General features: G+C 47.8%; 1 protein-coding gene across 7 annotated transcripts in view; it reads left to right on the top strand.

Moving 5' to 3' along the window:
- LOC119458444 (acyl-CoA:lysophosphatidylglycerol acyltransferase 1) overlaps window positions 1-25259 on the top strand; it is a 154807-nt gene that overhangs the window by 73020 nt on the left and 56528 nt on the right. For 6 of the 7 annotated variants that reach the window (XR_007468037.1, XR_007468038.1, XM_049671215.1 and 3 more), the window contains exons 2-3: window positions 21306-21531; window positions 24871-25085. Coding sequence is in view for 5 of the 7 variants with exons in the window: in XM_049671215.1 (XP_049527172.1) it covers window positions 21306-21531; window positions 24871-25085 (441 nt within the window). In the remaining 2 variants the exon portion in view is untranslated. Of the gene's footprint in view, window positions 1-10752; window positions 11240-21305; window positions 21532-24870; window positions 25086-25259 lie in introns of those variants that run through there. The other variant, XM_037720284.2, reaches the window with a different exon arrangement.

The following is a 25259-nucleotide window of genomic DNA, read 5'->3' as shown; positions in this document are numbered from 1 at the left end:
TTGTGTGTGTGTAATTGGTCGATTGTGCGCGATAAGGAATCGGTTATTCGCATTAACCTGTGTGTGTGTTTATTTGACAAGAAATTTAGGTCACTCCGCAGTAAAGCTTCAGGCTCCGTGTGTGTTCTCAAATTGCGCAATCTGTTCGTTCACATCTGTGCGCCCACTAACCTCATGATTCCAAAAAGTCACGTTAGAAACATGATATTTCCGTTTTTTTTTTTTTTTTTTCGAACCAGTGAGCTGTTGCCGGTTAGAGCTACGGGAAGTCCGCGTGGCAGGTCGAAAAAGTAAATCGACTATTGCAATGCACCTGTAGATCGTCAGCGCGTTTGTCAACGCAGGTTATAGGCTGACTTTATTTGAACTTGTGAATCGATAAGTCGCGCAGTGTGTGCTGCTATGAGATGCAGAATATGCAAAGGCACAAACGGAACCGAGATCGAGTTTTCTCAGACGTGCAAAATTTTTACAATAATCGTTCAGGTCATCCTGCTAGCTGAAACCATGCAGTGCTGATGGCATGCTGATTGCATAATAAACTGCACCACCATAAGTTTAGCAACTGCCTTGCGGAATAGATAGCATTACATTGGCTAAATGTGTTGAGCATCGACAAGATCGAACGACCTACAGAACGCTGATTTGCGCACGGCAAGATATGTCAAGGACGGGTGTGCTGGGCCAGGGAAGCTAAGAAACCGCCACAAGAAACAGGTGGGAGGGCAGGTAGGAGAATGGCCTCGAAGTTCACGCAGAAACAAATATAGGAATGCTAGGCGCCGCCACGCCGTTAAACATCAGGTGAATGTTGAAGAGTGCGACAGTGACTGACGTAACAGAAAATGATTTTAAGAATGGGGGGGGGGGGGGGGCAAGGGGCGGACTGCATAAAAGGCGTTAAGAACGAGTCGAGAGAGCGTCTCGTCACGGCCCGATCGCTCAACACCAGACGGCCGTGACCAGTCGCCTATAGCTGGCCTCAGCTATAGGCGTCTGGTCATAGCACTTACCCCGTTGTAACACGTGCTAACTTAGATTTCTCACGAATAAATGCAACATAGTTTCATTTCTCTTCAGTATAAGCTGCAAGTGTAAACCTTGCGCCCACGTTCATCTCCTGCGTGCACACACGTTGAAATCTGGCGCACGCACGTACGAGGAGGGGGAGGCGATAAGAAGGCGAGCGCATCACGCAGTCGCGTGACTTCACTAGGGACATCTCCACCTCGCAAATCTAGGGAACCGCACAAGACGAGATCTGGCAACACTGGTGTGTTCTGGTGGGGATTTAGTCGCTCCCGAAACTATAGTGAACTAGAAGACTTCCCCGAAACGCAGCGCGATCTCGCTGATCAGCTCCTCTCAGTTATCGCGCGTCTGGGCTGCCTCGCGTCGGCGCGCCTGGCTACGCAGCGACGGCGCGGTACATTCAACTCTCAGTTAAGCAGAATTATACCATGCAAGAAAGTGCTTCTTCTTCACTTTTTGTGCTGATCTAACAGCTCCAAAAACATAACAATTACGTTTATAAATATCGAAGCATTTTGAAGCACTGCCAACAACGAAATACGAAGTGGCGTCTGCCAAGGTGTAAACAAGTGAGGCCAGTGAGCGCGCGCTGTCGCGCGTATTTGTGGATGCAAACCGCCATTCCTCGCTAGGCGCGGCAACCGCAAGGCGCGTAGACGCGAGCTTACGCGCGTCCGCAAGCGTACGTGTGGTCTGGGCTTAAGGCGCAACCGCATGCACGCGATTTTCGAGCGACAGCGACAAGCGACGGCGACGAGCGACAGGTTTTGCCTTCACGGAGGGCTATCCGTGGCTGTCGCTGGTCGTGTCGCCGGTTTCTGGCCAGCCAGAAAATATCGCTTGTCGCCCGGAAGTCAGCGCGACGACATCCGCTGGGGACAGCGATTGCACAACAACATGGCAGCAATCAGTCGGCCCGCTTCGATCTGAATTCGCTCTTGCAACTTGCTCTCTGCTGTGACAGCAAAAAATAAACAGTACAATCGGTCATCGCTTCTCCTCATCGCTAGCTGAAGACTCTTGTCGTTATTATTGAGATCGGTTGTTTTGTTTTGACGCTGTTAGGTCTGAGACGCCACCGAGAGCCGAGAAAGTGTTTTAAGTTTTACTCAACAGATGGCGCCACGGCACCTTACGCTGGCGGCATGGGACGGAGTGCCACTGGGGATGCATGGGACGGATTTTCACTGGGGATGATAGCATATTTTAGCCAGGTCTAGATAGAACATTGACTTTTTGATAAAATTGAGATTTCTTTACGCGCGCACGATAACATTTATTCGCACAACAATGTAAATCCGTCGGTACTCTTTTTCGTGATGTCGCGTTCAAGTGGTTGCTCCACGCCGCGACACGACAGCGCGACAGGCTGTGCCTGTCGCGTCGCTTGTCGCTGTCGCTTGAATATCGCGTGCATGCGGTTGGGCCTTTAGTTCGCGTTGAAGCGAGCGACAGCGCGAAGGTCAATTTGCTCGCTACCGCTGGCGCCCTTTCTCACTCCAGCGTTTTGACGAGTTTCCGCGGTCAACAAGCGAGATGTGTTCATGTTTACCTGTGCACGCGTGACACCGTGCTTGTCTGTTTAGTATCGGCGCTCTCTTGTCGTTATTATTGAGATCGGTTGTTTTGTTTTGACGCTGTTAGGTCTGAGACGCCACCGAGAGCCGAGAAAGTGTTTTAAGTTTTACTCAACAGATGGCGCCACGGCACCTTACGCTGGCGGCATGGGACGGAGTGCCACTGGGGATGCATGGGACGGATTTTCACTGGGGATGATAGCATATTTTAGCCAGGTCTAGATAGAACATTGACTTTTTGATAAAATTGAGATTTCTTTACGCGCGCACGATAACATTTATTCGCACAACAATGTAAATCCGTCGGTACTCTTTTTCGCGATGTCGCGTTCAAGTGGTTGCTCCACGCCGCGACACGACAGCGCGACAGGCTGTGCCTGTCGCGTCGCTTGTCGCTGTCGCTTGAATATCGCGTGCATGCGGTTGGGCCTTTAGTTCGCGTTGAAGCGAGCGACAGCGCGAAGGTCAATTTGCTCGCTACCGCTGGCGCCCTTTCTCACTCCAGCGTTTTGACGAGTTTCCGCGGTCAACAAGCGAGATGTGTTCATGTTTACCTGTGCACGCGTGACACCGTGCTTGTCTGTTTAGTTCGTAAGCGAATGTTTACAACTTTATACGGCCCATTAAACCACTATCCTTACTTCGTACAGCTGTCTACTAATTTGCTGTCGCAATCGATGCTTCGCCTTTCGGGCGAAACTGCGACTTTCTTTTTGTACTTAATAAAAAAATTCACTTGTCGAACACTCCAACTCTACAGCGCAGAACTGGTGCAAGCTGGAGAGCTGTATAAACTTACAGGCTATTGTAACTTGTAGTGTTCCAGAGGGCTTAACCGGAAGTTCTCCATGAACTCTATTTGCAAATATTAAAAATGGTCTATAGCGGGTCGGCCTGAGCGGGCGTCGACGCCGAGTCTCGCCTGGAAAGGGTGGTGGGTGACTCGCTCGACCCGCTTGGCAAGATGCGCAGCGTGGTTGCGTCGGATTGGGTCAGCTCGTCTTCCGACTCGACCCGCTCGGGTTGGATTCGTGTAAATTTACGAAGCTAGGGAAGCTATTCCCTTAAAAAAAATATCAGAGCCTTTCCACCACTGTGAAGATGGAAGCCAGTGAAGCTGTGACTATGGTAGGTCTGCTGTAGCGAATATTGTTACAGTGAACTTATAGTGAATTATAGTGAATTTATAGCTCCTGGAAAGAGGTGGTTGAAAAGGGGGGGGGGGGGGAACTCCGGGGTAAGGCTTAGCAGTCGACGACTGAAGCGATGCACGGGGGTCGTAACTGGTGACAATGCATCCGGACCAGATGAACGACTCCCAGAAGGAGTCCGGAGCATCAGGCGCGGTCAATACCCAACACCTCCACCAGTGTCGCGGTACAACGCGAACAGAGGACAGGGAGACGTTCCTCAAGAAAAACAGGTCAACCTGTTCAAACAAAACAGAACAGAGACACGTCCTCTTCGTCCTCGAAAAATCCCACCCACTAGACGGAGTCCGTTAAAGCCCCCATCGTCGTCGTCGCCCACCTAGAGCACACGCGTCATTATTATCATCATTCACTATATTGAGCGTCTTCGGTATGTTCTTGAAAGCGCAAGGACACCAGCGTCTTTTTTTCGCTGGTGTCCGCCCTATCGCCATAGACAAGCGTATGAGCGCGTTCATAGCCGCGGCACACTGCACGGCAGCGTTAGGATCCTGTGAGATCTTTCCCGCGCCTGCTATAGGCGGTTCATACCGACATATCCAACGCGAGCATGAGCCAGACGTGATTTCTTTCTTACCTTCCTTCCTTCCTTTCTTGTCCCTGGTTCATACCAGCATATGCAATGCCGGTATGCGCCACACGTGATTTTATTATTGTTCATCGTGACGTAACTGACGAGCATGTGATGTTATTGGTGTCATGACCTATCAGTCATGTTGTAGTCATCCGTTTTGACACCTGTGCTGAGGCAGAACTGGCGGGAAACCGCTACTACGTACATGGAGCCGAACAATCCTGATGATGATAGTTTTTTTTCTACACGCGGACACGATCCTGGGGGAACTAGCCCATAACAGCTTCGCTGTAAAAAAAGTGGGATCGGTTGCATGCTTTGCCGCTCGCGGCCACGCCGACGGGCGACGTCGGACCACCGACTATAAAAGGACTTCCTGTTTAGTCCTGTTTAGTCAGGCGTCGAACTCGCCGGCGTAATCGGGCGAGCAGCGGGCACGGCTGAGCACCTGGCGCGTGCCGCTGCAACATTTTATCGCTGCGGTATCCGTGTAGCACCGTTGCTGGCGTCTGTGTATGACTCCTGCACTGTAACGACCATCTGAGCGGTCGCTCATTTACGTGTCTTTCGGTTGAGTTCAGCTTATTTTCCTTGATGACCCCCCGACTCCGGGGGTGTTGCATAACGGGTGGATACAAGATTCGATAGTATACGTGATCAAGTAATATATATATATATATATATATATATTCAAGTAGATGCACGCATACAGTATACGCGCATATAAATCCTCGCTTACGTATACGTGAGCACCTTTGGCTATTAAGGTGCGGTGTGTGACTGCGGTGGTCCCCGTTTACGATCAAATGCGCTTTCTTTTCTTGTCCTAAAAAGAAGGTTTAACTTGCGCCAACTCCCGTTTCGTGATTAGAATGTTCCCGTGAAACGGCGAAATATTCTCATTATACAACTCCTCTAACATATTTAAATTAATGTTGTTGCATTTGCGATGGGAATCCACGTTCTCCGGGTCCATTGAAAGCTGAATTTTAATTCTGGGGCTCAAACGAACAAAAAAACAAAAGCGAAGTACGAACTTCGTCACACTGTACCAACAAAATGTATCACAGTGGTACCAAACGGTGTCTGTGTGTACTATAACACGGAGAAATATCAGGCATTTGCTGACGGATTTTGCGAAGTTTTTGTTACACTGCTTATGTGAGTTTTTCAAACGACTTGTATATTCCTAAATTCCAGAGTAGTGTGGTCTATCACTTTTGCCCACTTTATATGCACTATCTTCACGCACTTTTTCAAAAAAAATTTAATTATGGGGTTTTACGTGCCAAAAGCAGTTCTGATTATGAGGCACGCCGTAGTGGGGGACTCCGGAAATTTGGACTACCTGGGGTTCTTTAACGTGCACCTAAATCTAAGTACACGGGTGTTTTCGCATTTCGCCCCCATCGCACTTTTTCAGAAATACATTGTGTTTTTCTTTCTTGTCAAAACATTTACAACTGATTCCATAAAGTCTAGGGGTGTAGGATAATATTCGAAATTTTTATGCAAGTTGAATGGTCTTTGGTATTCGATTCCTATTTGATTCGAAAATTCACTATTCGGTGTACTCTAATGTTCGTTTCTGTTCGAATATATAAGGCATTGCAAAGCTACAGACCTTACTCCACGGAGTCCACAGGAAGGAAGATAAGTGCATACAAGTTGTGCCTCTTTTCTTTTTTTTTGTTTTTTTTTTCTTTTTTCCTTTTCAAATGACTCAGTTGCAGGGGAGTCGAGGCTCCGGCGCTGAGTTGCCCAGTTTCTGAGCAAACACACGGAGTATCGAACTTCTCCGCTCTATAACTGTCAGCCATTCATTAAGGATGCATCGCCTTCGTGCAGCTTGACATTTCTTTTTCGATATATAGGCAATATCTATAATTATCATTTGGACGTTGACACCACGTTTGCATCCCTTTAAAATGACTTGCGATGCGGCATCATGCTTCCTCAACGTGCTGTTCCGATGTTTCATTACTGTTTACTGATCACCTTTCGGTTGTTTCTCATTGGCGATCCCCTCGGTTACATGATTACGTTACATAATGAAGTGATGTGAAAGGGCTTCGTCTATATGTTTGACCGAGCGCCGCATAACCTTTGTATTTCACTCGGTATTCGATTCGGAAACTTCGCTGTTTGAGCACCCACTACACAAGAAAACGATCTGCTCGCAAGCTGTGTTAGATATTAGCTTAGGTATATACAGGGGGTCCGAGCTAACGATAGCTAAGCTCGGCAGCAATAAAAAGAAAGAATGAAACTTATCTGCGTTGTTTTTGGGCGGTAAATGGGACATACAAAAGAAAACACACACACGCGGTGCCTTGTGTGCGTCTGTCTTTCCCTTTGTACGTCCCATCTAGCGCCCAAAAAACAATGTTAAGCGAACCCCCACCAAATATGGCCGAGAAGAAGTTCTATTTAAGCTACATCTGCGGTGCTCGGTCATCCGACCTCTGTCAACCGAACACCGTGGGTTTAATTGTATCCTTCACCGTGTTTTCTCAATCTTTTTTTTTTTTTTTCGTTCAACACCTTGGCTAACGTTATAACTGGGACGCACGGTACATGTACAGTTTGTTTTGCGTAACTTGAACCTTAGGCGTATTTACCAGTTGGGCAGGGGGGCACTTAGTTAAAAGAAATGTAAGTGGAACGACAGTGCGTAGTAATTACCGTAAGTTTTATGGCGCATGTCTCGAAAATGGTGTCATCCACAGAATTCTTCTCAATTGGATATACGTTTCCGTCTCACCGGCCACAATTTGTACATTGCAATGTGTGCCGTAAGGTAATTAGTTAGTAATTAATTAGTGATTATTTTGTTAATTCGTCGATTATGCATTTTGATTTATCATGCAAGTAATGTCCGCTTCTCGTAGTGGACCAGCTCGAGGACAAGAATTGTGCTAGCTGCCGCAGCCGATCTGTAAATTTAGCTTAATGTCTTCGAAGAAGCACCTGTTCTATGGCAATGAACTTGGTTCGCCTTCGTCCTTGGCCGTGACGAATGTATTTGGCGAACCGTTCGTGCGGATGGGCCGGCGCTTATTCCTTCAGCTCGCCGTCTTCCTGTTACGTTTAGATTGCCTCCGACCGTATAGGAAACCTCCTTGGTCGTGCGCTGCGTAGCTGTTCGTCGTTGAAATTAAAAGTTTTCCTCTGAGACTTCCTTATGCCCAAGGGAGTGTCCTTGGGTATCCATCCTTACTATAATAAAATACGCTGGTTAGCGGCAAAGTGCCTCAAAGGAGCGTTTTCGCGCGTACTATTTTTTTTTTCTTTAGGGGTCGACGTGTTTCCAGAATTAAGGTAACAATGCCAGAAAAAAGGCGGAGGGCCGTCGGAACTAGCAAGAAACGCTGTGACCATGTTGGTCTCGCAGACTGGGACTATATGGGCTAACGACATGCTATAGCTCACCACTTTGTGATTACTTGAATTTTTCCTGCAGCGTTCTGCGGTCACCTAGTTTAGTTCAGAAACCGTAATAGCCGTAATTTTATTTTTGCTGCTACTATATCGATAGTGTGCTTATTAAGCGCTTTACGTAATACTTGCTCACTAAACAGTCGCATCGTAGGTATAACGTGGATAGCCACGCTCCAGATTGTGGCCGCATTGCTTCCTCACTAGTCTCCACCTCTACGTCGCGTGCCACAGTGGGTTTAGCCGGGGATGTACGGCAGTCGTTGCCATACGCTCGAACAACCGCCTAGCACGCATGATATTGGCACATTTCGCCAGTATACCGGGACTGGACGGAGGAGCTCTTTGGCCTCGAGAATGCCTGCGCAGTTGCACGATTTGTTTTTCGTCGGGACCCTGAACCGTTCCGTGGCTCTGTACTGCGCGTTTCGAATCAGCCGAGTAAACAAGGCCGGCAGCAATGGCACGCGCCGTTCGAACGCGGCGTGCTTCGGTTTTGGAATGGGGGAGCTCGGATGCCGCCGGCCGGAGTGATCCGATGGGCCTTATCTCATTGCGGCCGTTTGGGAAACGTTTCTCATTCCGGCCGCGTTTGGCGATCGACGCGAGCGGTGTCCGAGGAAGGATGCCGCTGATTCATCCGTCGCTCGGCTACAAACGCGCACTAGGCCGCCCGCGCAGCACGTCCGCATCCTCTGGTGACCGTTCGCTTTATCGCGGGGAGCGGCGGCGGGACGGCGTCATTGTTTGGCTCGACTAGGGGAAAGGGAAACCGGGGGGGGGGGGGGGGGGCAAAGGGAGCGTTTGCTAAGTGATGCCGCAATCGGTGCAAGAGCCGCCCACACCCGCATGGCACACTGCCAAGTGGCTGGCGGAGGGTTAGGTTGCATATTCGATCGGGCGACCACACTGCGTGCCCCCACGAGCTCGAGAGCGCGGTTTCCTTTGGCTAGGCAGCCATTTTGTTTCTATGCACGAAATCCGTTGTCTCGTTGGAGGGCGCGTTGGCGTATCCGTGTTTGCCGTGTGGCGCCTGTTTTGAAGTGGTTGACCGCGTTGTCGTTAAGGAAATCGAAAAGTGGAACGGCGACGCTGTCCGCGTAAAGGTATGAAAGGAATGATAATATGCGATGAATGCAGATTTGTGTATGCGGAACCGCGAAAAGTAGTTTGAAACTTCTAAGTACAGGAATTTACTGTTTTTAGTATCGCAGCTACAGAGGGCGCGTAGGACTATGTCGCTTTTGTTGCGAGATGAATCCGTTTATAACGAGCAATTAGCGTAAACTCGTGGCACATGGGTTAAAACTGCATAAATTTCCTTCCGAAGAATTTTGTAGCGGCCTGTGGTTTTTTAAAGCGAAGCTGTTAAGGGGCTAGGTTCCCCAGGATCGTGTCCGCGTGTAGAAAAAAAAAACTATCTTCATCAGCACTGACTCGAGCGTCGGTCGTCTTCTTCCGTAAATGAGGCGCCCGTCGGTTGGCGCTCGTGCCCTTCGATGCCGCGCCGAGCACCAGCGCGGGCTCGGCACGCGCAGATCGGGACCGTAGACTGACCGGCATGTACAACAATTCGGCTCCATGTGCGTGGTGGTTTGGCTCCATGGGCGTGGCGGTTTACGGCAAGTTGTGCCTTAGGACAGGTGTTAAAACGGATGACTAACGTGACTCATAGGCCAAGACATCAAAAAGATCACATGCTCTTCAGTTACGTCACAATTAACGATAATAAAATCACGTGTGGCGCATACTCGCATTGGATATGCTGGTATGAGCCAGCGACAAGAAAGGAAGGAAGGAAAGAAAGGAAAAAGGAAGGTAAGAAAGAAATCACGTGTGGATCATACCCGCGTTGGATATGTGGGCAATGAGGGTATGAGCCGCTGAGAGCAGGAGCGGAACAGGAGCCTGACGCCGCCGTGCAGTGTGCCGCGGCTATGAACGCTGTGGCTCATACGCTAGTCTATGACGATGGGGCGGACTGGGCACAGCAAACGCACTAATTGGCCATCTACGCCGGTGTCCTTGCTTTTAACAAACATGCCGAAGACGCTCAATATAATCAAGAACGATAATATATAAGTTCACTATAGCAATATTCACTACAGCAGACCCATCATAGTCACAGCTTCGCTAACTTCCATCCTCACAGTAGTGGAATGGCTCTGTATTTTTACTCGCACGCGCTCGTTTGTACAGCTCGCTTTGCCTTAGAACGGACCGCGCGTGTTCCAACGTGGACCGCGATTGAGGGCGACGTCGCTGGGGCAAGTCCTAGCTGCACGCGTTGTTTTTTCGGTGTTGCGTTTGATCGGATAGGCGATGCTCCAGTCTCTCGTTTCGCGGCTGGTGATCCCTTGAAACAATGGGCCGCCTTCCGGCCGGCATTTCATTGTCCCGAAGAGTTGCACTAACGTACCGTAACTTTGAGAGAGAAGGAAAGGAGAGAGACAGCGGCTCGGAACAGCTCTACAGCTGTTGGAGAGCGCTCGCACTGCTGGCCGCTTGTGCAGGGTCTGCGTTGATCTTACTCGCTGCGTGTTAGTAGCACGGTTAGTGGTGCTGTAGTACGTACCCTCGCACTATTGTGATTCTCCGGCATTCACGCAACCTGCTCTCCACACTGCCTTCGCCATCTTTATCAGCTCGGGCGCCGGTCCGTTGAATCAGCAGGGGACCGCGCGTTGCCGCACGAGCCTCTTGTGTACTGATCTCGTTTTTTTTTTTCTTTTCTATATCTTTATCACTGCTGATAGCTCGCTGTTGAAGGAGGGCGCAAGACGGGACACGCGTGTGACACTACGGGCAGTGCTTTCGTCACGCCGTCCTCTCGGTCATCATCACCCCTCCACTGCATGCCGCCTGTCCGTATCTGCTCGCTCTTCCGCGTGTCGTTGTGCGAGAAGGTCCGTCAACTGCGCCTCTGGGCGCGGAGTCGAGCGCTTTCTATCGAGCATCCGGGCGGCGTGTGTATCCAGCTGTCCGAGAGTGCGCGGGGTGCCGCCGTTTAGACTAGCTTGCTTGGACGCTTGCAGCAGCAGTGGCTGTTGTACCGGCAAGAGCTGCTCGCTCGCTCGCGTGCGTCTGGCTGTAACTGTGCGTGTTCCACATCCCGCTTTTTCTGTAATTATTATAATCGTGCCGGTGTTCGCTCTTCCCCGTGGTCTCACAGTGGTCGTGGTGGTGGTGGTGAAGCGACTCCGTGCCCGAGACTGAACGAGTGAACGAGACGTTGTGACGAGGCTGTCGCCTCCTGTGGTTTGTCTTTCGCACTCCCGCACGTCAGTCCGCTCGCGCCCTCCTCGAAGATGATGAGGAGGCTGGAAGCCGCGTTCCTTGGCCGTAAGGAACATCACATCAGCACTGAGAGGACGCCGGAGCGATGGGGAGATCAGCGTGCCAAGCGGGTGAGGAGGAAAGCGAATGCGCGGCTGTACCCTGCACCGTTTTTCTGTTTGTCTTTCGTTCTTTCATTTCTCATCCGCCTTGGGGGATGTATAGCTATGGGGTTGCGCTTCCGAGTACACCATGTCGCGGGTTCAACGGGCGCGTTCAATTGGGTGCACGTTACAAAGAACTCCGTGTGGTCGAAAGTGATCCGGAGCCACCCGGCGTGGCGTTTCACATAAGCCATTGCGCAGTTTGGGGAGGTTAAACCCGATAATTTAGTTATTTCTTGTCATTGCGTGGGTGAGGCTGCCGACTTCGGTTAAACGGGACTATACTGTGTATCTTGGAGATGGCGTTTGGCGGGTCGAGCTCGGGTCGTCGGGTTGATGCGCACGCTAGCGCGTCGGACCGAGGGAGCGCCAGGTAGAGTCGGATCAGCCCAACTTCAAGGTGTGATTTCGCTCGCTCGAACCGCTTTAGCAAAACGCATCCTGAAGGCGGTCGAGGTGGCACGTCTTGAGTTATTTCCGAATTTTCGCTCGTCGTGTCTCGTTCATGTGTACGAAGGAAGTGCGTAGAGTTGATATTGAAAGCACTCTAGAGCTTCGGCTTGGTCTTACCCTACGACATCACCGTGTTTAAGCGTTCCTCTGCACAACTCTCTGCTGCAAACGACTAACTCGTTCGGATAACCCTAACTTCTCGCACTCCCGTGAGGCTTTTACGCTGCGCAGCTGTAGTCAACCGGCAAAGCCTGCTTTGGGGCGAACTGTTCGCACGGATTCCTCATTGTGTTGTATGGAATATCTGTTAGCCGCGCGGCTGTGGTAGAATTGCTTCCTGGTTAGCTTTTCAAGAGCACGCCTAACTATGCATGTACATTCGTCCTGGCTTCGCGCCACCAGCGGTCCTGTCGACGAGGCACGAGGCCCATGTCTCATTGCTTTCTCTCGGGTAGAACTAAACTTATTCGGGAACCGGCGTTCGATTTGAGCCAGAAACTGTACGCTTTAAGTCGAACTGGAGCTGCCACATCCTCAAAATTTCAACCGTTGCACGTACAGTATGAACTTGTTTACAGCCCTTTGGGGATTACCTTGTCCTCAAACGACTCTTCTCCATTTACCTTGCGCACATTTCCTTACTTCACTTACTCAGCAGCGCTACGCCTTAGCCCAATGGCTATGGCTATGGCGTTCCTGTCAGCTGTATATATAACGCTGATACGCACATGTCTTTTGTGACCTGAAAGTGTCTGAAATGACCGTTACCGGAAACAAAAGGGTAGCACGCAAGATAAATGAAGATTATTCTTTGGGGACAAGATAAGCACTAAAGGCGCGCATTGTTTTTTTAATAAGAGTACTATTCCTGCGTCGAGTGTTGAGATGCATGGTGGAGATAGGCACAAAAGCGGAAGGGGCGAAAACACGCGGCTGTTTTAAATCTAGCGGCTCGCTTAATCAGATGCCGAACAATGTAACACACCCTGTAACAGAATGTAACCCTGTAACAGCCCGAAAGGGCTCACAGTATTGAAAAATAAATACATAAATAAATACAAACGCGGATGGGAGAAACAGCGTCGCCACTGTGATCATCACCATCTGCTTGCTTACGTCATCTGCAGGACCAATTGGGCTTCTTTCGCGGCGTTCTTTCCACTTACCCCAGCATTGCGTCAGACGTCTCAATCAGAATTTGTTAATAAAGGTTTCGTGTCACAACGCTATAATCATATATTCATGCAAATTTTCTAATATCATCACTATATCATATTCATATAAATTTCCTGATTATGATCACTCTACCCATTCCTCGGCCATCCGCGACTGAAGCGTTTCCTTCGTCACGGCACCTGTAGATGAATTTATGAATGGAGGGACGTTGAAGCATCCCATTTGAAACACTATGGTTGACAGGTGCTACCGCACTCATTATCTTTACCACTTCACCGACCGGTACGCGCCGCTGTATGAATGGTAGAAATGCTCGAAAAGGGGTTTGAGTTTCAGAACTTTGTTTTCTCGTATATTCAAATGACAATCCGACGCTATCATACCTGTAGGTTGTGGTTAAGTCGTTCTTTACGATTTTTCTGACGAATTATACTTTGACAAATTCAATGAGGCCACGCGGAGGGCCTGTGTGGTCGGAGTGGTTCGGGATGATTTTCTTGGCCGCGGACGCCCCACGCGGACGCCGGATTTTCTGCGACTGGGGGCGCCCTTAATGCTATCACGTTATTAATCAATCAATCACTGATTTACCGTGGCTCGCCAGGGGGGGGGGGGGGGGGGGGTCAAGAAAACACCGCGTTTCTCTCGCGTGTCTGCGCCCTTGACAAAACGGAAGGAAATGCGCTGCCCAGGAACAACCCTAAGGTCTGAGTGGTGTCCGCATGCCATACAATAAAAAACAAGAATAGCAACGACAAAAAGCTACAGAGGAATATCAGTAAAAAAAAAAAAGCACAATGAATGAAAGTAACACTTATGAAAAGAAGAGTGTACACACAACAAAGCACAAGGTAAATACCAATGCAAAAGGAGGAGAAGGGCAGTTGAACAATCCGTGAAACTATCAAACAGCGCGAAGCTCGGAAGACAAGTGACAACGAGATATCCAAAATAACGAGATCGTGAAAATAAGCATTTTAAACAGTCGCCACTGTCTGGGCGGTTGAGTGTTGGGGATGACTGGCAGGGACGTGGAAAGGCCTATGGTATCTGGTGATCTTGCGCGGAATACGAAACATGATACAATTTAGGAGTTCGCGGCACAGGAAGGATACCGTGAAGGAGTTCGAAAAGGAACAGAAGGTCAGCGCGATTGCGTCGGCAGCGAAGTCATGGCAGTGACAATAATCCAATAACAGTGCTAAAACAAGGTCCAGTGTCGGTGTTAGCAAAGTGGTGATTGTGTATGCTTAGAAACACTTTCTAGACCCGATCTGTAGTGTCACTGTTGAATCTAGAAATGCCGTTCCAGACGACGGACGCGTATTTAAGTTGAGGAAGACAGATTGTTGGTTATAAGATCTGTAAGTGTTGAATTCCTTCGATAGCCCGAGAGCCCAGAGAGCGCATACCCCGCATCGCAACGCGTTAGGTGGGAGCAGAAAAGTGCAAGGCTGTATCAATAAGTACACCGAGCTCATTGATCTCATAGACACCTTACACTGGTTCAGAATCTACAGAGTATAAGAAAAGGAAATGCTTGCTGTATTGCGAGGGAAAGTATTGCGACTTTGGCCTTAGCAGCACTCAAGGTGAGGTCGTTAACTTTGAAGCATTTAGTAAAAGAAAACAGTCCAGACTGCAGGATTGGACATTCATCCAACAGTATGAATTTCCTTTAAAAAAAATGAAGTCGCCATCTCGGCCCGGCGAATGTCCAGCGAAGCTGTTGCAATGCCACTGCACCTGCGGATGGCTCTACGAAATGTTTGATTACTTTAGAGTAGTAGGCAGTGATAATCGCTTTGTGCTCGCTGTGGTGGTTCCTCGGGAGCCCTAACTCTGCGTAGCCTACCCACAGCAATGCTACTACAAAGGGAAGTGTCTGCGCGAGCTGCAGTGGAGGCGGTTCAGTCAGCAAGGTAATTGCGGGAAGTACCCCAAAGTGCTTCGAAGCGGCCAGCCGCGTGGCAATTTTCCGTGTATTCGCGGGGTTCTTTCACGCTCGGGGAAAAAAAAAATCTAATTATACTATTTGAGCAGTTGAATAATTAATTAATAATAAAAATGTAGTTAGACGGAATGCAACGAAAAAATTATCTGAATATCTGCAAGTGACGGCACACAACGTTAACCTTGGTTCTGTCCAGCGATTAGGCATTTGCATATTTTGAAACTTTGGCTAAGGTTACGCAGGACACCCCGTCGAAGGAAAGCGGAAAGAACGCCATCAATAAAAATTGCAAAAAAAGAGAGGGGTCCTAATACTGATACTTATAATCTATCTATCTATCTGTATATCTATCTGTCTATAATTTATTTATTATCATGCCCAAGAACAGCCCTAAAGTCTTGAGTGCTGGCGAACGCATACATTAAAAGAAAGAAAGAAAAAAAAACTGCAGGGAAATATAAGTATAAAAAACAATGAATAAGAATAACAGTTGTGAAAGGAAGAGTACATACAACTAAGCACAATAATAATAGCAATAATAATAAACAGTATTAAAAAAACATACTACATGAAAGCTATGTGCATTTGTGAGCATGGTATAACAGGAGCTAAAATGTTACTATTGTACATTTTTCGACTTCTGCAGCGCTGCTGACATCGCGAAGTGATGAAATTGAAAAAAAGAAAAAGAGAGGAATGAAAATGTTGGAACAGTGGCCATTTAATTTTCGTGAACATTAATTCTGTCTGTCTTGCCAACGAAGCTGCCATACAGCAGCAAACAGGTGGAAGTTCGAGATAAAGTAAAAAAAAAAAAAAAAGTAGTTCAGGGGCATTGGCTCTTATCCCAGCTGTTTACGAAACATTCATGAGTCAGCGCCGCGCACTTCCGCTTTCGCTCAGTGTGCGACTAAACCCCGAGTGGCTGCAGCACTCATCTTGCCTGCTTCGCGCGTTCTAGGGTAAATCTTTGACTCTTGCCTCTGCCGACGCAGGGGCGTGCGTTTCCGAGACGTCCCCGGTCAACCGCTGTTCACATTACCAAAAAAAAAAAAAAAATGTCATAATTTGTTTGACCTGGTCAGTGAAATTAATTTCTCACCTTTTGTAATACGGGATTACAAAGACACACCCGATTGTAGGGGCCATACTGTTTTTTTTTCATTAGCTTTTAACAGGAACTTGCTACGCGACCGTCGCCGCGAGGATCAGCTAAACGGTGGGTGTATACGTAAATGGCGGGTCAACGGGAGCGCATGCGCCAAACGTGTCATTCCAGTAGCTTGCACACGGCACGCTTCCCCGAGTGGTGTGTGCGTGCTTGTGTGGTGTAGCCCATATCACACCACCGCATCCACTCGCGCGCCTCCAATCTCCGTTATCGGCAGCCGTGCGGTGTCCGCCGCCAACGGGCCCGCACCACCGCTGGCAGATAACGGGGACTGTCGAAACGGGCCGCAAGCTGTGCCTATCGCTCGGGGAAGCGCAGTACGTACGCCAGGGGGGCAGACGGGCAAACACGACGTCCGCGGCAGCTGCCAAAAGTCGTGGGCTGCTAGGTCGCGACGTGCGTTATGAGGGGCACGATAACGAGGAATCGTCTTTCTAGCGCGTATACGGGGTTGAAACAGGGGCGTGACACGCGCGTCTTGGGCCTTCCCAGCTGCTTATCGGTACTTCCAGAGCCCGATAATGCCCTAACTACTTCGCCTCGCAGACGGCGGTGCTCGTTGGTAGCCATGTGGAGAAGCGCCCGCGTTTAGTAGCAATGACCCCGGTATAATGTTTAGCCCCATGTAATGTCACCATATTTCATCCAGCTTATGAGTATGGAAGACATCAACAAGCCCACAGTGGCTGAGTGGCAGGGGCGTCCTGCGGCTGAGCCCGATGCGACTGGTTCGATTCCCAACCGAGGTGGTCGCATTCAGATAGTAGTAGTAGTCTTTTATTGGTCCAGACATGTAATACATCACATGGCTGAGGAGATGGGAAAAAAAGCCACTGTATCGCGGCTTGACAAAGCTCCCATCCACCGTAAGTACATCAAGCAGTTGCATGCCGACGGATGATCCATTCGATAAGAATATTGCAAACTGTACTTTAAGCGAATACTATAACATGACTGAAATCTAAAATTCTACATTACCAGAACTATTACAACTACAGAAAGAAATCACAAAATTATTTTCTTAAGGTTCTTATAAGAGATGTTTTTGATAGACAAATCATTTCAACTATGGTTATTTAGTGTTGACGGAAGAGCATATTTCAGTGTTTGCATTCCATAATTTGTGCGCGGCCGTGGGACATACCAGAATTCATGGTGTCGTGTTGTATAGCGATTTGGGTTCCTCTGTAAATTCGCAGTTTCCGATAAAAAAAGTAAGAGTAAAGAGGCAGAAATGCTCGAGAGAGCTTCTATACCGAATATTGGCTGCATGTTAGAGAACCTCAGGTGTTTAAGATTAATTCAGAGGCCTCTACTTTGTTATGACTCCGCTGTTGCATTTGGACATTCAGTCACATCAATAATTAAAAAACTGTTGATGTCATGCCTAATGCAAATATCAATTAACAACGGACTAACAGCATTACGGATGAAATTCACAGTCTTTCCGTACCATCAAAGACATGAAATTTGGTCTATCACAGCCATGCATGACCCTTTACTAAGCTTTACGACACTGAGTACGCATTCACTTGACCTCGCTGAGGTCCTATCACTTCCAGAATAAATTTTGTTCATCAAGGGTGGAGTTGGAACACGGGCTTAACACGAAAATGATAGTCGATCTATGCTGCTTGTTGGGACACTTGTAAGATCGCTTTGTCTGTGTTGCCAAGTAGTTGGTGCCTCAAACTTCAGTGTGGCGCACATAAAATAAATCAACACGTAAATTTTGAGAACTTCTGGAGTCTAGCAGCACATTGTACGTGCACATGGCTGCAGTCGCAAAAGCTTCATACCAGGTGGGGAAGCTTGGTCGTCTCGCAACGGAAAACTATTCTGGGGTGGCCACATAGGGAGTATGCTTGTTAAATTTCAGGAAGTATGCCTCAACAGTAAAAAAATGTACCCACCCCCATCCCTCTTTTTTTAAGTGCAACCAGTGATCCAAAATCTGGCCCACCAGGCGTTCTCGCATAGTGGAACCCTATTACTAATACCTTTCCCAGCCACCTCGCAGCTTTGCATGCTCCCTACAGTCAGTCTGCCCTACCAACATGTGCATGTGTCGTGGAGGCGAGCACTTAGCTGGTCCACATGAAAGCTGGTAGCTTCTTGTGTGAGTTATTGCTTTAGCTAGCATAGCATTACCATCCCAGCAAACTCTCACACAATGACGCAGCACACTGACATATTGTCAGCTCTTATTTGTGGTGCTTTACTTGTGTGGCTGCTCAGTGCAAAAATAATGGAAACCTCTGCGCAGTTGGATCTAACTTTGTATTGCCACTATTCTGTTACATGCTACTACCATTTGCCTATCCTAGTCATCACTATTTTTTATTGTATTTAGGTAAGGAGCTTTTGAGTTATTTACTTTTGCTGATTGAAAATTGCATTGGGAACATGCGTGACATGAGTTTTGAGTGGCCGTCAGCTGGGTTCATAATCTTTTGCATTTGAAATTTTTGACCAAGAAAAAAAGATTGCAATGATTATCATAAGGTAATATATTGAAAAGATGCAAACCCAGACATTTTTAAATATGTATGCTAAACAAGAATGAACAGCACATCCAAAAAAACAATCATTGTTGTGGACATTACCGCTCCTGCGCTCCTCCTTGGTTTGAGAAGGAAAGTCATGGGTCATGATTTGACTGATTAATGAGATGACACTCTAGATCAGCCAGAAAGACATTAAAGATCACTGTCTCTGGCGAGAGAAAGTGAGCTTGGGCAAGGACATGGCGATGAGACACAATTGAGATAAGCCCAAAAGGAAAGAGAACGTTTTTGGCCCTACCATGTTCTGGGTCTCTGCTTTAATTGGTCGCTTGACACATCGATGAAGTGAGTGAACGACATTCTTTGAGCACCCTCGTTCAACCTCTTCCCTCATTTTAGTTTGCACTTGCAAGCATCAAGACATAGTTCAAGTGCTTTTGTACTGAGTGGCCTTGACGACAGATTATCTATTCCACCTGGCCAAGTAGAGAAGTCTAGTGTGTACACACGTCTTGAGGGTTGTCTCATGTGGCCCGTTCGTCCTCTGCTGGCTTGGGGCATTGGCTTATATCTGGAGTGACATACATGCCTAGTACTGTTTTCCGACATATGATATGGTGCGAAGGGCAGTCGAGTTGGGCGTTGTACAGATCTCGAAAGAAAGAACTGGCCACTGCTGCTCGCATGACACCCTTCGGGGCAGTGCACTGATAACCCACTTACGTGCCTGGCAGCACATAGGTGCCCAAAACTTATCACCCGTCTGCAGTGCTTATCTGCGCAGCTGTTGCCACCAGGCATTATTGGAATGTTGTAAATATGTACCTCGGATACTTCTTTGTGGAGTGCACAGTGCCGTAATCCTTTCAGCAATATCACATTGATGAGTGTCCTCATGCGACGGTGTGGCAGTAATGCAACAGTTGCCCGGCATGTGTAGCTCGGATAATATATCGCACTCAAGAAAGATGTCATGTGATCTGTCACATTGTGCATTTTCTTGATGGAGTAGCTGTCGTTTTTCAACGCCACATGATGCGTTATGCGAAGTTTACAGCACTTGGTTGCATAGTGTCTTCATACATCTGTGTGCAAATGCACATTTTGGGGTTGCCTCACACTCAAATGGATTGCTTTACTGTGGCTTTTGTGCCTCTACCACTCTTGGCTTTAAGCTACACGCTTCCTTTGATAAGTTAGTCTAGTTTGTTTATCTGTTCTCTTGTGCTTCTTATGAGAGTATGGAAGGATGGAAGTTGATGTACAGTTCTGATTCATGCATGCTTTTTGTATTTACTGATGGACTAGTCTTTAATGTTTGCATATTTTATTTAACGGTTGCTAATTCCTGATGTGAACTATGCCTTTCCTGTTTGCTGTCAGCAAAATTGTCTCGTGTAGAAACTGGCACCTTCAGTAGTTTATGCATTTTCACACACCTAAAAGAAAACCAGTACATCATTTTTTTTATTTGATTACACATGCCCAATACTGCTATCATTTGAGACCTCGTGCTGACATTTTGCGATGTAAAGATCCATTTAATTATGTAGGATATCACCCTTTATTTTTTTTTTTCACATGCACATGGATGTGTGTGTTTGTGCAGCGGGCTCGGTTGTACTTTGTCATTTCACTCACTTTGCCTAAATACTAGGTCTGTCTGATAACGAATGCAAAATATACTCTTGCTTGCTTCTGGAAGAAAGTGAAATATTGTTACTATGGGATGCGTCTACTTAAAGATGAATGGATGAAAAAGGGTTACCGCGCCAACACCTAGCCGCATCAAAGACGAGCGCACTTCATGCTCCTCCTCTTCCGTCCTTGCACTCAAGCGCATTTTGACCGAAAAAAGCCGGCAGCATCTGTAACAGCCAAACTTCCCATTGGTTGTGATGCCACGTTGTGCCAATCATCTCAACTCGCTTGCTTGCCCGCAAGGAGCTCATAACTCGAAGGACCGCTCGGCGGCGTTCAATTGGATGTTAATGCTTTCGCATTCACAGCTCATAAAGAGTGCTTAGGTGACCTCGGATTTTTTCGTTTTGCCTTCACTGCTCCATGTTTTTTGTAGCATTAATTGTAATATGGGTTGAGCCTTTAGTTTTCCTTAGGAAGGACAGTAAATAAATTATTAAGTTGAGCTTTATTTGTAAAATTGCACTTCTGTAATAACGCAAAGGTCACTCTTACAGTGGATCAAAGCTTGGTAAGCCATAAAGGATGCAAGAACAATAAAACAGGTGGCAGTGCTTTTGTAAGATTACTGCATGAGCTCGCTACGACATTAGATTTTGACCGCACATAAGTGGGTCTACTTGGTTGTTAATCAGTAGATAAAGACTGCATTGCATTCTAAAGGATGCTGAAATTAAAGTTTTGTTAATTTTCTCTGGACTGAAATGACCCCAATAGGAGATACATGAAGGTCACTGACGACACACTGCAGTTCTGGCATGATATTCATGAAAACTTTCGTATACATTTTCTCTGCTGTTAATCCATCTTTTCTCACCATACGAATGAAAGATGAAGTTTTGAATTGAAACTACCTGTGTGAATTTACTTATTGCTAATTTTAGTGTCCCTTCGAACATAAAACCAGCAAAATGGCATCACCCGTCCGAGTGACAGCACAGCTGCTCTTGATGTCGACTGGTGATTTAACTGTTGGTACACCAAGGAATGGGGGGGGGGTTGCTAGAATGTGTGACCTCACCCCGGCACTCTACGCTCCTTCTCAACTCAGTTTCCTTGCTGCCTCTGCAGGAGATGGAGCTGCGGCGGCTGCTGCACCAGGTGCGCTGCTGGTTGCGGGTCATGTTTGTGCTCGCCAACAACCTGTACTGTATCCCTACCTACCTGGCGTGGATGTGGGTGATCTTCTATCCGCTGCGTGTGCTCCTGCCACCTCTGTACTGGGCCATCGAGCGCCAGCTATTTCGGCTTCTCCTCCTCATGGTCTCGTTTTGGAGCTGGAGTGCCGAGTACTATGGTAAGTTGTTGCATGAGCATAGTGTGAGTGGCTGGCAGCTATGTGAGGTGGTGTGGCCAACTCTAGCTAGTGAGACATCTGACTTGTCAGGTAGCATAACCAACACCCTCTCTAAAGGGTGAGGTGGTTTGTTCAACATCCTATCTAACCTTGGAAGGGGTATTGCTAGCACACTCTCCAACTTGTGAGATGGTATGGGCAACACGCTATCTAACTTGTAAAGTGGTGTTGCCAGCACACTCTCCTACTTGTGAGATGGCATGGCCAAACACCCCTTCTAACTTGTGATGTGGTACAGCCACACCATCTCAACTTGCACGGTCGTATGGCCAATACCCTTTCTTGGGAAGTGGCATTACCAGTACCCTTCTAATGGCACCACTAGCTGATGCTCGCACCGATTGATGAAGATGACGATCCGCGTGGCACACCATCAGAAGGACTGCCATCCAGCTAGAGGCCAGGGGAGGTATTCTGTAAGAGTCCACGTAGTGAACTCTGTTGGGCTCTTACAGAATACACGAGCTGCACGAGCGAGAAGACTTGCTGGTTCCTTTGCGCTTGTGCTGCTGGAGCCAATCGGCGACAGCCGAAGCGGACAGTCCACTAGGTGGACTCTTACAGAATACTGCCCCCCCCCCCCCCCCCGGACGGATATTGCCAGACTCGCTCAAGCTTTTCTAAAACAAATATGGCTGCAGATGCCTGCAATGGCTACCACCACATAGTAGGTGTCTTCCAAACCACACCTTTCCCGTGGGTGGTGCGATGGTGGCAAGCTGGCTGATGCCTCCGGTAAAAACCGTTGCTTCCCAGGATTGAGCAAGACGTTCAAGGCAGGTTTGTCAAGCTGGAGGCTGCCCTGGCTCAGAACTTCATTACGATCCAGTCATTCAAGTATAAAGTTCTGGTGCTCATCCTCCCAGCTTCTCCACCAGTCCTTGCATGTGCCCTGCATGCACCCATGCTACGGCTATGAAAGCATTGTGAAGGTACCCCTTCACCCATCCACTGAAACGGCCACAACCACACGGGGGGTTGCCTACTCTGGACAGGCTTCAGCTGCACCACATTGCAAACCATCTGCAATTGGTGACTTGCACGCTGCTGTAGGTCAGTGTTCCTGCACACTGACTTTAAGAAGCACGGGGACACTCCGGCGTTGAAGACCCTAAGTCTCGCACAAACCGTTCTTTACTCATCACCCCAGACCACAGATGCGCCTCTCAGCATGATTCGTATCTCTGCAGCTGTCAACATTGCAGAACAAACATCAGCATTGTGATCCACTCTGTCATAGAACTAACTCTGCGGAAGAGGCTCCAGAGAAATGAATCAAGACTAGACAGGCAGAGTGCATAATTTCTCTTGAGCTACCGCCAGACAAGCTCCATCTATGCCACCGTTGCTCCAACCCATGGACCGTTCCCCTCTTCTAGACAGAGGACAGCAGAAGCATGTGCCATGGCCTCAACCCACGTGCAACAGCCAGTGCTGCTCTCCAAGACAATTTTTGCGCAGTGGCTGCTCTAGTGACAATGCGACCTAGCCTCCCCAAAGTAACTGTAAATAATATTCTGCATTTTTTTTTGTGGTGATTTATGCCACACATTCATTTCGTACTACTACATACATCAAGTGTTTTCTTTGCTCACGAGGGTTTCAACAGGAATTCAGGGCGCAGGCTCCTTTCCAAAGCGTATCACCCCTGAAGGAAGCCGAATGCCAGGCCGGGGTATGCTTGTGCCCATTTCAACCAGTGGGTGCCCGGCAGCGGTGGGAATCGAACCCTCCATTCAGCTTCATTCATCTAGCATACATGTGGGGAGTGGGCTGAACTTCTCTGGTGTGCCTTTTTGCATTCGTTGTATCTTTTTCTTTCTTCCATTTTATTATTGTGCTGCATACTGGAGAGGGAGCTATGTATGTAGCAGTGTCACTAGTAGATGCTTGTGCAGGTTGCTAAAGACGATGACGATCGGCACCCAGTGGGAAATGATGCCATTCGGCCAGTGACCAGAGATCTTGGTACGCTGGGGCCTCTCAGGATCAGATAAATGTGGCAGCAGTCACCTGCAATGGCGACCTCCACACCCTCTCTAACTTCTGAGGTGTTAGGGCCATTGCCCTAACACTGTCTATGTAGTTCTAGGTGGTGCTGGTAATGGTGCAAGTGTGATGTTATGGCTACCTTGCTATTTTGGGTTATTTTGGCACATTCTTAATTTCACCTGTTGTCTGTGATGTAAATTGTGCTTTGCCGGCACTTATTTTACACATTTTCAGCGATTGCATTTTCTGCCTTTTCCCCAATTTTAGAAGTTGTTGTTCACAAGTTCCAACAAAGCCAGAAATGCAGAACATGACATGCTAGTACAGAAGAGATGGGCACAAAACGATTAAAAGTTTTTGCTGTATATATGCACATTGGCAGTGTGCATAATGTTTTGAAACCGACTGTTGTGCATGATGTCACCTTTTGCTGGGCCCTGTACTTGGCCCATTTGCATCAGGAGAGGAGGCAAGGCGAGTGATGCCAAATATTCAGGTGCAGGCATTAGAAAAATTGTGGCAAATGCAGTTGGGGTCTGTTCATTTGCTAGCTTGCCCATTTATTTTTCAATTTAGGCAGATGTAGGTATGAGATCTTTTAACTGAATTGATTACATTCTGTATGAAAATAGCCTGCATGGAATATCCATTTGACAACATCCGTTGCTGTCGTCAATAAATTGTTAGTGTGCACTTCATGTGCGTCTAATGTCTGAGTTCTTTACGTCCGTGAGGAAAGTTTTGCTTCGCAATGCTGTGTTCCATCATGTCACAGAACCAACTGCCCCACTACAACATATTAAAGATACTTTATTGTAATACCATCAAGATGAAAAAGAGTGCATATGCATAAACACAACCTTGAAAACAAGAATGCACAACAAATGAGCCAATCTAAAGAACAGAGAGACAGCTAGTAAGGATGAAAACAAGATGCTCTGAATTATGCACATCCTACACACTGTAAGAATCGGATGTACGCAAAGCTTCCACGAGCACACGAGCACGAAGACATAATTGCGCTTCACAACAAGGAGACTTGCTTCAGATATATAGGCACACGTCAAAGTCACCCTCAAAATTACATAAATGGCCAGACAAAACACAAAATGGGGGGATGAGCCAAAGAAAGCCACATTATTAGAGCAAGTGTGATGATGGAATCATAAATTACTGAATAAGAGCACTACTACAAAGCAAGAACGTGCTAATACTAAAACAAGGCAGCATACTTGCTATCCAACACATTTGCACTGACAAAGTAATGCTTCTCACTGCTTCGTGCAGTGGACGAAGTTGGGGAGGACGTGAGCGAGTGCTACGGTGACCGTACACTAGTCCTCGTCAACCACCAGTCCACGGCCGATGTGCCACTGCTCATGGCCTCCTTTCAAGGAAAGCGCTCTGTCACCGAGCACCTCATGTGGATCATGGACCGCCTGTTCAAGTACACAAACTTTGGTGCCGTCTCCATGACCCACGGTGACTTCTTCATCACACAGGTGAGCAAGTGCACGCAAGTGATTGGGAGCTGCTGTGTTCAACTCTGGCAGGCGAAGTGACATATTGTACGAGCACGGTGCGTACCGTAGGGCATGTGGTCATGGTCATCTAATTCTTGCTTAAGTTTATGGAGGAAGAGAAATCTAGGAGGGAGCATCACGTGGCAATCTTGA

This window comes from Dermacentor silvarum, chromosome 7 (genome assembly GCF_013339745.2).
Source record: "Dermacentor silvarum isolate Dsil-2018 chromosome 7, BIME_Dsil_1.4, whole genome shotgun sequence".
In the NCBI taxonomy this organism is placed as follows: domain Eukaryota; kingdom Metazoa; phylum Arthropoda; class Arachnida; order Ixodida; family Ixodidae; genus Dermacentor; species Dermacentor silvarum.
The sequence above is the reverse complement of the archived record's forward strand: the minus strand, read 5'-3'. Positions and strand labels throughout refer to the sequence as shown.